General features: G+C 38.7%; 1 protein-coding gene across 1 annotated transcript; it reads right to left on the reverse strand.

Annotated features, from left to right (window-relative positions):
* Positions 1 to 1,985: 1,985 nt before the first annotated feature.
* Positions 1,986 to 16,885, reverse strand: LOC125157073 (cerebellar degeneration-related antigen 1-like). The gene is given in 5 exon segments (XM_047843300.1): positions 1,986 to 2,115; positions 2,264 to 2,581; positions 2,583 to 2,752; positions 14,741 to 14,934; positions 16,855 to 16,885. Coding segments are annotated over 5 exon segments (843 nt in total).
* Between the last annotated feature and the right edge of the window lie 2,078 nt (positions 16,886 to 18,963).

Genomic DNA, 18,963 nt, shown 5'->3' on the forward strand with positions numbered 1-18,963 from the left:
CTCAGGTTCTTGCTAGCCGCCTATCCTGAGCATCATCACATACATGGTATCTTTATTTACCACCGGGCTTCAAATTGCTCTACACACTCTTTTGCATGTGAATGCTAGCCTGGGATGTACTTAATATACTTACTATACCCTAGATTTGGCATCTAGAGCAGGAACTGGCAAACTAAGGCCTTTGGGTCAAAACTGGCCCAACTTTTTTTAAATAAAAGTTTTATTGCAACACAACCATGCCCACTCATTTATGTATCGCCTATGGCTACATTATAATGATAGAATTGAGTAGTTGCAATAGAAACCATATGGCCCGCAAAATCTTAACTATTTACAGAAAACATTGGCTGGCTGACTCCTATTTAAAGTCAAGTAGTTCTCCAAGCTGGATATTCCTTCATCTTTGATAATGCCTCATTCACATCCTGTCAAACAATACAAGGCTAGTTCACTGGGACTATGAAAATAGGTTCCAACCCATTCAAACTACTCGCTTTCGCTTGAATTTCCCTGCTTCCTCTTTGTCATCTTCCTAAGATGTCCTTTCTCTGTGTTTTGCTTTTTAGTGAGAGATGCCATAGTTATAAAGACTACTAGAGTAGCCTTATCATATGTCTTTAAATGTCACATCAGGTCCATATGTGAAAGTCTTTCAACATTGCCAATATCTTTCAACATGACCTCCTAGTATCTCTAAGAGTAGGCCTTTTGATTCGTTAGTATCTCTAACATCAGGTTTTCTGAGCTTCACAGCTTCCAACATCTCCAATTGCCAGATCTTCTAAATGTTACAATGCCCACATCTTCCACTCTCTGGCCTGAAGCATCTCCAATGCCGGGGTTTTCTAATCTCCTCATCATCGGGGACATTAAAACTCTAGGTCTTCTCCTTTCTCCAATAATCAATCATCAAGTTCCAGGTCTTGTCTCAGGGTCCAGAGTTCTAAGTTCCAATTTCTCTATGTTCCCAATCCTCCAGTGTCCCATATATGCACGTGTTCTAGAGTCCACGTTTTATTGTGTCCTAGTGCAGCTCTTCTAATATCTTCTAGCTCTCACATCATTTGGTTCCTACAATTTTTAGTGTCTCCTAAATTCTGATTTTACAATGTCTCATTGTCACCAGTTCTTCCACTGCCCAAGTCTTTCAATATCTCTTAAGAACCAGGTTTTCCAATGGTTAGGTGTTCCAACATCCCCAATGTCTGGATGACTTGGTCTTTTGACATCCTGACATCTTACTGTCCAAGTCTCTTAATGTCTAGGGCTGCCAACGTCCTTGACTTCCAGCATCATGAAAATTATAGCTTCCAAATTCTGTGTCTTAACATGAATGTGTCAATATCCAGGTTTCCCAAATATCTCCCGATACCCAGGGCTTCCAATTTTAGGATTTCTAAATGTCTAGATCTTCCATTGTCTATATCTTCCAATGTTTAGGGCTTCCAAGGTGCAGGACTTACAATGCCTCTAAGTATTCAGGGCTTCCAATACCCATGAGTTCCAAACATTTAGGGTCTCCAAAGTCTCCAACGTCCAGAATAACCAATGTCCACAAAATCTAAGGTTTCCAATGTCTCCAATATCCTGTGCTTCCAATGTCTCCAATGTCCAGGGTTTCCAATGGTGCCAGTGTCAAGGTCTTCCAACAACTCCAGGTCTTCCAGCAACTCCAAGTCTTCCAACAAATTCTAAGTCTTCCAACAACATCAAGGTCTTCCAGATAATCCATGTCTTCCAGATAATCCACGTCTTCCAGTAATTATAGGTCTTCCATAAAACCCATATCTTCCAGGAAAATCCACGTCTTCCAGGAAAATCCACGTCTTCCAGAAAATCCATGTCTTCCAATGGTTTCAAGGTCTTCCAGACAATCCACATCTTCCAGCAATTTCAAGGTCTTCCAGCCAATCCATGTCTTCCAGAAAAAAAACTGTCTTCCACCAAATCCAAGTCTTCCAATCAATCCAAGTCTTCCAGCTGACTTATGTCTTCCGGAAAATCCAGGTCTTCCAGTCAATTGATGTCTTCCAGAAAGAAATCCAGGTCTTCCACTCACTCCATGTCTTCCAGAAAAATATACGTCTTCCACCAAATCCGCATCTTCCAGAAAAGTCCAGATCTTCCAACCAATCCATGTCTTCCACCAAATCCAGTCTTCTAGTCAATCGACGTCTTCCAAACAAAATTTATGTCTTCCGCTAAATAAATCCAGGTCTTCTAATAAAGCCACGTCTTCCAGAAAATTTATGTCTTCCACTAGATCCAGGTCTTCCAACAAATATATGTCTTCCTAGAGATCCACGTCTTCCGGAAAAAAATCCATGTCTTCCAGGAACCTCCAGGTCTTCCAGCAAATCTACGTCTTCCAAACAATCCAGGTCTTCCAGACAACTCGGGTCTTCCTGAAAATCCATGTCTTCCAGGAAATCCACGTCTTCCAATGACCTCCAGGTCTTCCAGAAAATCGACGTCTTCCAGAAAATCGATGTCTTCCAGCAAATCCACGTCTTCCAACAAGGCTGTGTCTTCCATCAAATTCATGTCTTCCGGCCTACCCACGTCTTCCAACAAATTTGTCTTCCAGAAAATCCACGTCTTCCAACTAAGCCGCGTCTTCCAGAAAATCCACGTCTTCCTGCATCTCCAGGGCTTCCAGCATCTCCAGGGCTTCCAGCATCTGCTCGTCTTCCAGCATCTCTGCGTCTTCCAGCAACTCCACGTCTTCCAGCATCTCCACGTCTTCCGACAACTACCCAGTCTTCCAACAGGGGGCTCAATATCCACATCTTCCAACGTCTCCAGAGTGCCGGTCTTCTAACATTGGGTCTTCCAGTGTCTACAATATCCAGGTATTCTAACATGTTCCATAGTCCAGGTCTTCTGACCTTTCCCCAGGTCCAGACCTTTTTAAAATTAGTCTTCCCAAGTCCAAGCCTTTCTGTGTTCAGATCTTTCTACAGACAGGCCCTCCAACACAAGTAATCCTGCCTACAGTAGATTTAGCCTCAAAAAATGTAATAAGGTGTTCCTTCTTACAGACCAGATTTTATGGATTAACTGTATTGCAGCTTAATAGTGTTTTCTGCTATTAGTAAATATGTATTTATGCTTTACAACTTTTTAAGATAGTGTTCATAAAACAGCCTCTGGAAAATAAACACACTGATGGGATTGCTGTGAGAAATTTTGCTACTTCCCTAATGCTTATAGGTTTCATACAGCCAACTATGTTTAGGTGCAAGTGAAATTCTTATTTAATGAAAAAAAATCCTGTTTAGAGACTGTTTATTAGAGTTAACATACAGCGTATTTATCCATTTCTTTTAACACCAGTTTTTGTTTGGTCTTATGTGACCAATTAATAATAATAGTAATCATAATAATAACACTTGACATAGCATTTGCTACGTCCAGGCACTGTTCTAAGGTTGTAACATGCATCAACTCATTTAATCTTCCCAAGAACCCATTGAGGTAGGTGCTGTCATCTCCGTTTTACAGATGAGGAAACTGACACACAGAAGTGAAGTAACTTGTCCAAAGGACACAACTAATAAGTGAAATGAGAAAGCTGGGATTTGGACTCAGCTAGCTTGTGACCAGAGCCCATGATCCTAACCGCTATGCTATAATATCTGCTGCTGAAAGTCAAGATGAGAATTATGGGATCCAAAGCGTGATTGCTCCCGTTTTATGTGCAGACTGTTATCAGATCTTATGTCCAAATGGTCTCACTTTTTCCTGTCACTATCAGAACATATTTGTATCCACAGATCTCATTCCTCAACTATTTACTATTATTCCCTTGCCCATGTGTATGGAACTAGGCACAAACACTTCCTGATACCGTTTTCAATTTGGGCAGAAATAAGGAAGCACTGAGTTCAAGAGCCGTTTGCTTTAGAATCATATTCATAAGTCCATGCTTTGACTCCTGGTGCTTGGAATTTGGCCCTCCCATCAACTTCAATCTCTTACCACTGACCATTCTCCAGTTTTACCTTACTATATAGACCACTTATCATTAGTTTGTTTCTGACCTCCAGGATTTACCTGTTTCTTCACATATCATTGACCTCCTGGATTCCTGACTACTGTCTTGTGTTCAACTAATGGTAACTACAACTCCCTAACCCCCAGCATGCTGACCTAGAGAACTAACTACTTGGTTCTCCAAGTCTCACCTCCTGACAGGTGCTTCCAGCAATATTGCTACCATGCCTCTGGGTGGCATGACAAGCATTAAAGCTACATAATGAAATTATGGTTGGTCAAGGGATCCCTAAAGATCTAGAATTGTCTACATGGTAATACAAATGAATAATAATTATTATTAAAACTGGAATACCTTCCAAATGTCTAATGATTTATTTTGCAAAGTGCTATCATTTCATCCATCATCCATGTCTTCATTCATTCAACAAATGTTTATTGAGCGCCAACTGTGTGCCAGGAATAGTTTAATGGAGCTCAAAATCACCTAGGGGAAACTGACAGCGTACAAATAATTGAACAATTATCTATCAGTTGTTGCAAGACCATGAAGGAAAAGTAAGTATAGGATGTTGTGAGAGTCTGGAAAGTTAAGGAAAGCATTCCTGAGGAAGTAACACTTATGGTGACTGAAGGATCTATTTTCTCATTTGATTAGTAAGATGGATGTTTTATATCAGTTTTCCCTAATCAGGTTAAACAGCAAGTACTAAAGATGGGCATGGGATCCGTGTAGTTTGGCTTCTTTTTTCCCCTACTACTCCATGCTGCCTTAAAAAATGTATGTATAGTAAGTATAGTTTTGGCACTATATATCAAGGGACATAAAAATGTTGCTACTCTTTGACTTCATATTCTCATCTCAGTGAATCTATTCAAGATTTCATTTAAAATTATTTCATTGAAATGCGGATAATTCATGCACAAAGATGTTCCTCACGTAGTACTTGGCATAGTGAAAAACAGAAAAACCTAAGGGTCTCACTTTAAGGGCATGATTAGGTAAATGTGCTATTTCCATGTGATGGAATATTCTTTCATTAAAATATTTGTGGTATGTTGCTATTATATAATGTTAAGTGAAAAATCAGCACACAAGATTATATAAAGTGTGACTGCAATTATCTTGAGTATATATAATCAGAGACAAATGACTAGAAATAAACATATTGGAGATTGTGAACTAATTATCTCTAGGTGGGTACGTTTATGTGTGACTTGTGTGTACTTCTTGGTGTTCTTTTTTTTTTTTTTCTCCCAAAGTTCTTACAGTGTGAAAGTATTTTATATTCAGGAAAAATATTTAAATGATTGTGCATAAACGTTCATTATTTATTCATCTTATTATACATGTAATCAAGTTTTACTGTTGAAAACACTTCAAAATGAAAGAGACCAAATTGAAAAAAATTAAGATCTCAAATAAACTCAATACTTAGAGATAATTTCTATAAGGTTTTTGGTGTATATTTTTCCACCCTCTTTCACAGGTATGTTTATTCTCTTTTACAAAATGGAATCATACTTATATTTAACCCAGTTTTCCCCTTAACAATAAATTATAAACGTCTTCCCATGTCAGTGACTGTGAGTCTATGTTCTAATTTTAATATGTAACTTTAATATCTCCTATTGGCGGGCATCAGGTTCTTTCTAGTTGTTTTGTATTCTAAAAACTGCTGTGATGAGCACATACATTACACAAGTTGTGCAGAACACAAACTGTGTCATCTTCCATGGTGGCCCTGTACATGCTTGTGTGCAAATTTGTTCAGGTATCACTTAGGATAAATTCTTAAAGGAGAGTTGCCGAGTTAAGGGATATGTACATCATAATGTTTATCAGAGCAAAAAACCCATAAGCAGTCAAGATGTCCAAGAATCGGGGGTGGTTAAATAAAATTATATGGTAACTCTATGACGGAGTACTATGCAGCCATTTAAGTTTCTACCACAGAAGAATATTCACTGAAATAGGAATATGTTGACAAGATCTCATTAGTGAGAGGAACAGGTCACATGGAAGTATGTATAACAGTCAAATGTTTAGAAAGCAAACTATATAAATGTCCTCTGAAAAATGACCAGAAGAATATACACTACTATGTCGGTGGTAAAAGTCCCAAAAGGAAAATGGGTAAATTGTAGTATATTTACACAGTGTAATATTATACAGCAGAGAAATGAACTACTGCTGAACATAATAATATGGGTAGATTGTACTTCTATAATGTTAAGGTATCAAGTCCCGGAAGAGCACATATAATCGGATGTCCTTCCTATATTATTCAAAAACAAGTGAAACTAAACACTGTGTTATTTAGGTACACATATATATTTGGGATTTAAAATATTTTATTAAAAAGCAAAGGAGAATCAATAAAAACTTCGGGATAATGGTCATTGGGACTGAGGAAAGGGGCTGGAATAGGAGAAGATCATAGAAGTGGATTGAAGTTATCGTCCGTACTCTAGCACTCAGGTTCAATCGGTGGGTGGGTGTTCCTTATATAATTAAAAGCATACCATTGACTAAGAATTGTACGATTATGAAAATTAAATCCAATAAGTTAATGGATAAAAATAAAAGCGGGCCATGCATAGATCGATGAGACACTGTGCGTTGATTACTCATAATACAATTCGGTGAATTCAAATTGCATGGTATTTCTTAAGCAGTTATCTCTGGGTGGCTGGAATACATGGGCTTTTTATTCTCTTGTAGTTCTTTATTCTCTAAATTTCCTATAGGGAAAATACAATTTAACAATAATTGAAAGACAAGCTCCAAACTACATAGAGGAAGATCTCAGATATGTTTAATGTGCATACCAGAGACTGAAAAAGTGTTGACGGGTTAATAATAATTGCCTTTGTCTAGTGACATTTCGCATCATTTTTTTCTGTTTCCTTACAGTTGTTTTTTTAATCCAAATGTTACAGAGTGAGCTTATTTTTTTGTTGCTACAAAAGTAATATATGCTTACTGTAAATGCAGTAGTATATAGAGTAACAAGTGACAGTTCCACTGTCCAGAGACAGCCATGATTACTTTTTCTCTGTATGTGCATGTGTTCTTGATGTTTCACAAAATGAAGTCATCCTGTACATATTATTCTACAACTTGCCCTCCCCAGCCGCGCTCAATAGAAAGTCATTAAAATATTTTTTTAATGTTTATTTATTTTTGAGAGAGAGAGACAGAGAGAGACAGAGGGTGAGCAGGGGTGGGGGAGGGGCACAGAGAGGGAGACCCAGAGCTCAAAGCCCACTCCAGGCTCCACGCTGTCAGCACAGAGCCCGATGCAGGGCTCGAACTCATGAACTGTGAGATCATGACCTGAGCCGAAGTCAGAACCCCAACCGACTGAGCCACCCATGCGCCCCAATAGAAGTCATTTTGTTGTCATAGCTGAGGGAATTCCATAGTAAGGTGTACTATATAATTTATTCAACTCTTCCCACATATATCTTAAGATTGTTAACAGTTGTTTTTTTTTTTCTTTACCATTACAGATAATGCTATAAAAACATTCTTTTTAATCTATCTTTTGCACATTTACAAGTATTTTTACAGGCTGGTACCTTAGAAGTATGATGGCTAGATCAAAGGGTGTGAGCTAACTTGACCCCTGGCATGCTGGACCCTGTCATTCTTTTTAATTTTTGTCAGCATTTTGGATGAAAAATCCAATCTCATTCCATTAAGTTATTTTCCCCTGATCACTAGTAAAGTTAAGCACCTTTTAATATTTTTATTAGTTATTTGTATTTCTCCTGTTGGAGATTGCTCGTTCATATCCTTTGCCTTATTTTTCTGTTGAATCATTTGTCTTTTTCCTTGTTGATTTGTACGAGGTCTCTGGATATCAGAGCTGGTATCCTTTTGTCTGCCGCATACCACAAATGTCTTTCATTTGTCTTTTTCAACGTTTATTTATGGTGGTATTGCCCTAACAATCTCATTATAGAAATGGGCAAACATATTAATCTTTCTTTTATAGTTTCTTGGTTTTGTCTCATACTTAGGTAAGTGTCTGTATCTCAACATTATAAAAGTATTATCTTATGTTTTCTTCTAATACGTTATTTATTTTTTATTATGTAGTGCCTTAATCCATATGTCCATATGGAATTGATTTTGTGTGTGTGTATGGTGGAAAGTAAGGGACCTATGTTTATTTTTTCCTATGTTATTTATGGAATTATGTCTGCACTAATTTGGAATTCTTTTCTTTTTTTATCAGGAAGTATATGGGTATACTTATGCTTCTTTTCTGTCCAGTTTTGTCTTTTACTGAGCTGGTTCCTTTCTGCTTTAATTACTATAGCACTATAATATGTTTTGAAAACTGATGGGGCTGCTTTTCTTCCTCCATTATTCTGTTTGATTTTTCAGGATTTACTTAGCTATTCTTGTACATTTTCTTCAGATGAATTTTAGAATCAGCTCATCAACTTCTGTTAAGAAAAAAAAAATCCCTTGAATTGCCTCAGGCCTTTTGAGTAATGTGTCAAGAACTGATACCTTTATGACACCAAGTTTTGCATTTATCCTGTATCCAGGCATCATATTAAACTCTGTTCTTAGCCCTATGTTATTTTTCCAGTTAATTATCTTGAATTCCTAGGTACAGGAGCATGTCAGTTGTAAACAATGGCACGTTTGTCTTTTCTTTGCTAACGTTTGTATCTCATTTTTTTCCCCTTGTACAACATCGATAAAGATCTTATGACTTCTAGGACAATGCAGATTTATACTGATTCATAAAGAGCAAGCATCCTTCTCTTGTTTTTGACTTGAACACAAATACCTTTTTTCACTTTAAAACATGATGGTTGCCGTTGTTTCTGATAGATAACCTTTTTCCAGTTATGGGAATACTCTTCTAGTCTTGATTCCTGATTGACTTCTAGTTCTGTCAGGAACAGACAAAGAATGGTATAAAGTCTCTTCTGCATCTGCCAGGGCGATAATATGGTTGTTCTCTTTAATCCCTTAATGTAGTTAATTACACTGATAGGTTTCCTAATGTTGAGATATTCTTGCATTCTTGGAATCCAATTGACTTAGTAGTGGTGTTTTGGTTCTGTCAGTATTTGATTTCGGATGTAAAGCTCGATATTCACAAGTGCCTACAGCGCAGCCTCCTTACCTTTTTCACATGTTGGCACACTGGGGAAGATGGACAGGACTGCTCACGGCAGAGGCAGCTGGCTTCTCAGGCTCTGCCTGTTTGCCCCCAAGGCCTTAGAAGGTAAATTACACACACGCTTGTTGGGAAACTCTCATTTATTGTTTTCCTTTGTGTGATGTCCTTTTCCTGCTTTAATATCATGATTGTGTGTACTTGTGAATGAACTGGAATTTTTTTCTTATTTTGCAGTGTGCCTTAGACACAAGCTGTTCCCTTGAAAAGTTGGTAATACCCATAAAACCATTTCGTCCTGGTGCTTATATGGGAAGTGGGAGGGTAGAAATGCAAATCTCTCAGTTTCTTCCTTATGTGTGTGAATTTTTAGTTTTAAAAATTCATTTATATTTTTTTATTGAATTAACATGCGGTTTATATTAGTTTCAGGTGGACAATAGAAGGATTCAACAATTCTATACATTGAGATAAGTGTACTCTTAATTTCCTTTATTTCACCCATCCCCCCACCCCCCACCCATCTGGCAACCGATCTGTTCTCTGTATTTAGAAGTCTTTTTCCTGCTCTGAGGATCAGTTTATGCAAGTTTTCCACTTCTCCTTGGGGCAATTTGTGAAACTCTCCCATTTCATTTAGATTTTCAGATGTATTGATTAGAAGTTGTACATAATCGTCTAATGTGTCTTAACTTGCATATATGTGGCGATATCCTTTTTTTCTTTAATAGAGCTGTTCATAGATTTGTGTATTTTATTTTCAGTTTAACTATTTTTAAAAGTGGTTCCTTAATATCACTTTCTGCTTTTGTTAATACTTCTTTCTATATTCTTTGGTTCTGTTTGGTCTCTTTCTAGAATAATTAAGTGAATGCTTAGTTTATTTTTCAGTCTTTCTTATTTTATACTTACTGCATTTAAATGAGAAATTTTCCTCTGGATGTCTTTGACCGTGCCCCCAGTTTCCACATAAACAGTGTTACCATAAACAGCAGTAGCCAAAACGGTGTGACCTTTTTTTGGGGGGGGGTCACTTCATCTGTAGTTAGTTTTGTTTTCCTTTTTAGTCCAAGAGTTATTTAGAAGTATTCATCTATTTCAGCATGGTTACATTTTAGTTGACATTTTGTTTTTCTACCCTTTTTCCCCTCTTATTACTAATCCTACTGTCTCATGGATGGAGAATGTTTCCTGTGTGGATTATACGTTTTGGAAATTTTTTGTGTCCTAATGTAATAAACTTTTATAAATATTCCATGGGCAATTGAAGCAAATGTATGTTTCCTTTTTGTTTGGGTAATATTATATCATATTTCTACATATTAAATTGAATTGTTACTCAGATTTTCCCTTTTGATGTGCTCAATCTAAATTTTTGATGAGAGTATGTAAAATCTCCCACTTATTTTATCATAGTCTTCTATTTCTAGCCTTTTCTGCTTTGCAAATTTGAAATTCTTTTTCAGTGCATTAAATTTCATGATTATCTTCATTGGATTGTGTTAGTTCACAACATAAAGGTACCTTCTTTGACCCATTTGATGCTTTTTGCCGTGATGTTTCTTGGCCACCTTTACTTGATTTTTGTTAGCACTTGTCCAGTGTAACTTTATCCATTTCAGGATCTGCAGTTGTTTTGTTTTAGGTGTGTCTTTATCTTTTCAAAACGGTACATGATGATTTTTTCTTTGACTCCATCTGGAATGTTTGCCTTTTAATTCATAATTAAAATTTTCACATTTATTACAATTATGTAACCTTTATTTATAATTCTGTCATTATTTGAATTTGTTTCTCTTTTTGCTAAGCTTGTCAAGGCGCATGTCCTCCTTTCCTATAGTGGCTTAGGAGTTAGAAATATCACTTCTAGTAGTGGTTGCATATATACATATATGTGCGTACATGTATTCTTTTTACCTCGTGTACTTTTGTATCATTAAAACTTCTAAAGTGAGCACATAATACCTTTGTAATGAAAAAATAAAACAACACTGCTTTTAAGTGTGCCTAGAATATATTTGTTCATTCTTTACCGGTCTCCCGTCCCTTGCTCAGGCTGTCATCATCGAGATTATATATATCCTTCCACTGACCTCACGACCCCTCATTACTCCTGTCCATCCTGTTAATTGCTGCCAGATTATTGACTTAAAATACCATTTCCTTCCTAGAACTCAATTCCTAATGAAAGCTGAACCTCTGCGCCATGACTCCCCCATGGAGCCATTCCTGTTCTCCACTTGCCCGTGGACCTACTACAGCCACACTGCTTCCCTCGCCCCCTCATTTGTCAGCATTGGTTCCTTCTTTTGCTTTTGGTTATTTTGTCCTCGACTTTCCCTCTATATTTTCAGAGTCATGCCCAACCACAAAGAGTCTAGATAACCTGTCTCAGAAGATAGGTTATTCTTCTGTCCTAATAGTTTTCCATTATGGGAAGACATGCCTCTTCAGGGAGCAGGAATATTCTGGTCACAGGACTGTGGGAAAAGACTTCATTTTTGACCATGAAGCCTTAAAGCATTTGATGTTTATTGAAAAGGGACATTTGGACCATGTCCTAAAATGACTTAACTTTGAGACTGATATTAACCCCTCACCCCAAACCAAAGGTTTCTTTACGCTGTTTCCTCAATGACGATGCCGGTTAACATCACCTCGATTCAAACCTTTCCCCGGTTTCTGAATCCTCTCTAGCAGAGGATAGTCAATCTTCTATTTCCTTGAGAATTGTTTGGGGCCTATCAGAATTTAGTCGGTGCCTTGAGCTTCTCTGGAAGTTTCCATGAACTGCTCTGGGCCTGATGCCTCAGCAGAACCTGTGCTTGCATTTCAGTCAGTGTGGCCCTTCCTACCCTAGAGTGGAAGCTAAGAATGGGATGTAAGAACTCTAGGCACTGAGGAAGTATATTTTCGCCTCGATGCCAAAAAATAATCAGTTCTCTATTGCACTCCTACCCCAACAAGACAAGGTCTTTAGCATACTTTTTACTTTTATTTCCCCTACCATTTCTTCCAGATAACTCTGCCCCCAGAGTGCCTAGAAGGGAGTACAGCTGCAAGCAATATTTGCCTCATGAGATAGGGTTCCGTTGGATCAACAAAGCTGAATTCCTGGCGAACCCCTGCCCCTTGTCTAGACTTCAAAATATTTTTGGTTGCTTACACTATGCCTATATTTCTATTTTTAGGAAATAAGCACATTACCAGTAATTATGGAGACAATATGTTTTTCTGGTTTCATGGCACCAAGTCTTCTCCTTTCCTGTATGCATTTCTTATTTTTACTGAATAAAACATGTTTTCTCCTCCTAAAATGAGGAATAGAGTTCTTTTCCATATCTCAGCACAGCTTCTCTTGCATATGTAGGGTCCTTGGGAACATGTAACTGCAAAAATCCACTACAGGATGGGGTCCTGGCGCATCTGAACTCGTGGTACCACCAGGAGTACCACGGCACCCTATTTAGATATGGGTGTTACGTCATTCCGGAAAAACTCACCAAAACACATGCCTCTCTTTTGAGCCAAACTCAGCCTCAAAAAGGTCCTGTCCTCGTCAGCAAGGGTGAAACCAGATGCTCATGCAATATCTGCCCCCAAGTTCCTAGGTGAGAAAACTCACAGATCTAACACCCAGACTCAGGTGGTCCTGCTCCAGAGTTTGTCTCAGGATGGGAGTCACGCGTGCGTTTTACACAACTTGTATCTTGCTCACTTCATGTTGTCCCTCTGAGCATCATCACAGACATTTGGCCTTTCATAGACTCTACTGGTTCTAGGGAACCATGATCACTTTTTTTTTTTAACTTCAAATAGTTTTATTGAGGTAAAAGTGACACACAATTGCACATATTGAAGGTGTACAATTTTGATATGTTTTGATGTAATCACTTTTTTAATGTTCAAATTTTCACGGACCGTTAGGAATGATTTTACGCCAACTCTTATGTCACAGCCCAGGCGGCTTCCTCCCAAAAACAGAAGGTTCCAGGCTGATTTTAAAGTATGCTACTCTGTAAGGACCCCAATTTCTTTTTAGTGAAAAGTTGAGAGAGCCATCCCAGGAAGCTGCAAGTGGAAATGATTTCACATGAGTGCTTGAGGTGAAGCAGGTTAACACGGTGGTTGCTATATCCACTTTCATGAAGAATCAAAAGGATTCCTCTTTTCAAAACATACTGCAAGTTCACATTATTGCTTTTAAGTCACTGTTTCTTTTTACCTGGTTTAATGAGGGCTTTATTAATCCAATTTTTCTTTTGTGTTTTTGTGCAGCCAATTTTTTTCTCCTTTTCTAATGACTTTATTAAACCATGTTATGTGTTATGAAACCATATCCTAGTCTCCCAATTGAGCAGCCTTTGTTTTTCTATTAGCATATATTTCTTAAAATGGCTGCAAACTGTATAGCTCCAATCTCCATCACTATTCCTCAAAGCCCAGCTATCTGCAAAGAAAACTCTCCATCCATGGAATTCAAAAGTGCAGGACATAAGTAGTTCGAATAGAATATTGGGAAGTTATCTCAAAATTACCACGAATGCTTTATTGTTATGGGAGCTAGTGTTTTTTTCCTACTGTTGAGGACAACTTTAATGTTGAATCCCAGTTTATTAAAGACCTTTACATAAATATGGATATTTATTATCTTAGTACTATGCCAGTTTACCTTTGGATATAGCAATTAAGAATATCAGAAAGTGTAGCCAGTGTCAAAAATCGTCAGACTTAAATTTTTATTCAGGAAGTTCAGTGGGTTTATTTCTGTACACATGTATAATTAATATTTTTTTTTACCATACGCATCAACACAAAACACCAGAAAACTAAGATAACAAACTTCAATTGCAATTTTATGTTCAAGTTACACTTACTGTTCTTTTTCTCACCCTCCTTCCTGCTCTCCCACTCTCATCCAGGGGCTGACATTATTTGCATGTTTTCTTATTTAAAAAATCCATTTAAAATTTTAAGTCAAAGATCAACATGGATTAAGATGTCCCATCTCTGGAAGACCAATTTTGAATTTCATAGTAATTTAATGCCTGCCCAGAAAAGATACACAAAAGTCACTTCCTTCCAGGTTACGTTGTTGATAGGGCCTGTGCTGCTTCCCTATTGTGCTGTATCAAACCGCTTCAAAATTCACTGGTCTAAGTCAATAACCTTTCATTTTCGTGAGCCTATGAGCTGGACATTTCTTCTCATTTTTTGCTAGACTCCCTTATGTGTCTGTGGTCAGCAGTGGGTAAATTAGAAAGCTCTGTTGATCTTGGCAGGGCTCTCTCACATATTTGGGGGGTTGCTGGGATAAGCTGGCTCCCAATCACATGGCCTTTCATCTTCCATCAGACTAGCCCAGGCACGTTCTCATTGCATGGCAGAGTTCCAAGAGGGAGAGAAGTGTGCAAAGCCACTCAAGGCCTATCGATGGTGGATTCAAGACGTAGGGGGAAAAAACCCTTCATCTTTTAATGGGAAGAGCTACAAAGGTACATTGCAACAGGTATGGAGATAGGGCATCCATTAATGGTGGCCATTAGCTGTGGGTCACGCACATAACTGTGCTGCTCTTGACTGTGATCTCTCACATATTTGGGGGACACTAGCACTATGCTGCCCTTGGACAGCCCCAGCTGGGACAAGTGGGGTCTGTTCCACATGTTCTCTTGCTTCCCAGCAGCCTTATTCTTCCCACACAGCAGGAATTGAAGAGAAGATTTAGAAAGGACCATGATCTTGCGGCGTAGAGATGGAGCTGGCACATCATCACTTCCGCCACATTCTGTTGGCCAAAGTTATAGCGTGTAAGGAATGAAACTTTCCCCCAAAAGTCCTATGTTGAAACCAGATCCCCAGTGTGAGGGTATTCGGAGGTGGGGCATTTAGGAAGTGATTAGGTCATGAGGGTGGAGCCCTCATGAGTATTTCCATTCCTTCTATTTTCAATAGTCTCTGAGTTAATGATAATTGTCTCTATTCTCATGTTAGCAAGATGGCAAAGTAGGAAGTCCCAATGCTCATCTCTCCCACAAAACCAACAAAAACAATGAATAAACATCTATATGGCAGTAAGACTAGCGCTAAGAGAGCTCCAGTGTACAATAGAGAAGTGCAATAAAGAAGCTGAAAAAGAGGAAGAAAACAACTACAAGACAAAGCAGTGAACAAAATGGCAGCAGTAAGTTCTCACTTCTCACTAATTACTTTGAATGTAAACACATTAAACTTACCAATTAAAAGGCATAGAATGGATAAATAAACATGCTCTAGTGATATGCTATCTGCAAGAGAGACTGTATTTATTTATTTTTATTTTTTATCTTTAGAGGGATAGGGAGCACGAGTGTGGGACAGGGTCAGAGGGAGAGAGACAGAGTCCCAAGTAGGCTCTGTGCTCAGCACAGAGCCCGACATGGAGCTCGATCCCATGACTCTGGGACCATGACCTGAGCCCAAACCAAGAGTCAGATGCCCAAATGACTGAGCCACCCAGGTACCCCCGACAAATTTTTAAAATATCCATTTGGGGGCACCTGGGTGGCTCAGTCAGTTAAGCCTCTGACTTTGGCTCAGGTCATGATCTCATGGTTCATGAGTTTGAGCCCTGCATCAGGCTCGGTGCTGACAGCTCAGAGCCTGGAGCCTGCTACGGATTCTGTGTCTCCCTCTCTCTCTGCTCTCTCTGCTCCTCCCCTCCTCACACACACTCTCTCACTCTCTCTCAAAAATAAACAATAAGAAAATAAATAAAATATCCATTTGATTCTTTTAAAAAAGCAACAACATAAATATACATGTTTAAATAAACATGTTTTCAAACTTATTTTTATAAATAGTAAGTATAAATTCCAAGACAAAAAAAATAGAGTGGCATTGTCTCACATTTTTGTGAACGTATTTGTAAAAAGTTTCAACTAAGAGAGACTCACTTTAGAATTAAACATACATAGGCTAAGAGAACAAGTCCTTTCATGCAAATGGTAACCATGAGAAAGCAGAGGTGGCTAGATTTATGTTATACAAAATAGACTTTAAGTCCCAAACGGTCGGTCTCTAGAGACAAAGAAGGTCATTATATAATGATAAAAGTGTCAATTCAAAAGGAAGATGTAACAATTATAAATATATAAACACCCAACATCAGAGCACCTGAATTAATTAATTAGTTAATTATCCATATAAATATGCAAAACACAGCTGAAGGCAGAAATTGACAGCAATAAATAATAGTAAAGGACTTCAATACCCGCACTTAGAAAACCCAGACAGAAAGCCAATAGAGAAACAGCTGGCTTGGACAACACTGTATACCACATGGCAGGGGCGGGGAGGGGGTGGCTAGGTGTTGTGTTGATGATGAGTGTGACGGGTCTCAATCCAGCAGAATAACCTGGACCTGCGTGGCAGTCAGGGGTTTCAGGAATAGCAAGAGAGCAAGCCTTGATGTGCAAGTGCTTTTCAAGCCTCTGCTAATATTTGCTGACGTCCCATTGGTCAAAGCAAACAACATGGCCAACCCGGATGCAAGGAGTGGAAGGACAGAGTCCACTTCTTGATGGGAGGGTCTGTGGTATCCCACTGCAAGAGCAAGCATGCAGAAAGGGAAATGAGATGTGGTCACATTTGTACAATCGCCACACTCCTCTCATTTCATCCCCTATCCCTCTCCCTTCATCGCTTACTCTACTCCAGACAAACCAACCTCTTCCCCTTTCCTCAGAAATGGCAGACATGCTCTCACCTCAGGACCTTTGCATATGCTGATCTTACCCAAAATATCCTTCCATCAGATATCCATATAGCTAGTTCCTTTGGCTCCTTCAGGCTACTGGGTTGGCAATTTGGCCTGGACCCAGCCGGGCAATTTTTCTGTTCTTGGCTGAGATCTCTCATGTGTCTGTGATGATCTGGTAGGTCAGCAGGGTGCTAGGAAGGCTTCAGCTCTAATGGCTTGGGTCTGCTCTGCATTACTTCTCACCCACCAGCAAACAAGACTGGGCTTGTTCACATATTAATCATAGGGTTGGTTCCATGACAGTGTAGAAGCACCGTCAAGGCCTCTAGAGACTTAGCTTGGAACTAACACAATGTTACTTCCATCGCATTCTGTTGGCCAAAGCAAGTCAGAAGGCCACATTATCAGACTCAAGAGTTGAGGAAATAGATTCCACTCCTTAACGGGAGGAGCTTCAGAGTCACATTGCAAAGGGGCAGGAATGCAGGGAGGGGAATAAATGTAGCCATTCTGGCAAGCAGTGCACCATAATGTGCCATTTTCTGTATTTTTCTTCAAAACAATAGTCTCCAGCTTAAAGGAGTGTATCTTTCATTACTCCCGCAATTATGTTTGCCCATGTCTCCTTTCTCTTCTCTATCATTTGGAAGTTCTATCAGACAGACATTGACTCGCCTTTATGTGTTCTCCATACCTCACAACGTTTCTTTCCTAGCTTTGCTCTCTCTCCCAACACCCATCCCCAGTACGTTCTGAAAGTGTACTTTGTCATCTTCCAGACCTCTAATTTGCTTTCCTGCTGTGTTCCTTCTGCTACTTAGACTTTCGTTTGAGGGAATATTTTCTTTTTTAATCTGGAAATTATATTTATAGTGTTCACAAACTGTTTCCTTTCCAATATACTTTTTTTTTTTCATGGTCGCTTGTTCTATTCCTTTACGGATACAAATCCCCCCCCACACTTTTTTTTTTTGGTTTTGAAGTTTGTATTTAAACTCCAGTTTGTTAACATACAGTATAATATTAGTTTCAGGTGTAGAGTTTAGTGATTCACCACTTAGGTACAACAGCCGGTGCTCATCACAAGTGCCCTTCCTAGTACCCATCAGCCGTACAGCCCATCCCTTGCCCGCCTCCCCTCCAGCAACGCTCAGTTTGTTCTCTACAGTTATGAGTGTGTTTTATGATTTGTCTCTCTCTTTTTTCCCCTATGTTCATTTGTTTTCTTTTTTTAATGTTTATTTTTGAGAGAGACAGAGAGAGAGAGAGAGAGAGAGAGAGAGAGAGAGCAGGGGAAGGGCAGAGAGAGAGGGAGATACTGAATACGAAGGAGGCTCCAGGCTCCGAGCTGTCAGTACAGAGCCCAATGCAGGGCTCAAACCCACAAAGTACAAGATCTTGACCTGAGCCAAAGTTGGACGCTTAACTGACTGAGCCAGCCAGGGGCCCCACATTTGTTTTGTTTCTTAAATTCCACATATGAGTGAAATCATACGGTATTTGTCTTTCTCTGACTTATTTTACTTAGCATAATACACTCTAGCTCCACCCATGCCATTGCAAATAGCAAGATTTCATTCTTTTTGGTGGCTGAATACTATTCCATCATATATATATATATATGTACTATTATACATATGATGGAATACTATTCCATCATATATATATATATATATATATATATATATGATGGAATACCACATCTTTATCCATTCATCAGCCGATGAACATTTGGGCTCTTTATTTAGCTATTGTTGATAATGCTGCTATAGGTGCATGTATCCCTTTGAATCAGTATGTTTGTATCCTTTGGGTAAACACCAAATAGTGCAATTGCTGGATCACAGGGTAGATTTTGTTTGTTTGTTTGTTTTTGTTTGTTTACCTTTTTTTGAGGAACCTCCATACTGTTTTCCAGAGTGGCTGCACCAATTTGCATTCCCACCAACAGTGTAAGTAAGAGGGTTCTCCTTTCTCTGTATCCTGGCCAATATCCGTTGTTTCCTGTGTTGTTCATTTTCAAAATCCTCTTGAATCTGTCTCTTGAGGACATTTTCCAAAGTTTTCTTCTGTTTC

Source organism: Prionailurus viverrinus, chromosome X (genome assembly GCF_022837055.1).
Source record: "Prionailurus viverrinus isolate Anna chromosome X, UM_Priviv_1.0, whole genome shotgun sequence".
Classification (NCBI taxonomy): Eukaryota; Metazoa; Chordata; class Mammalia; order Carnivora; family Felidae; genus Prionailurus; species Prionailurus viverrinus.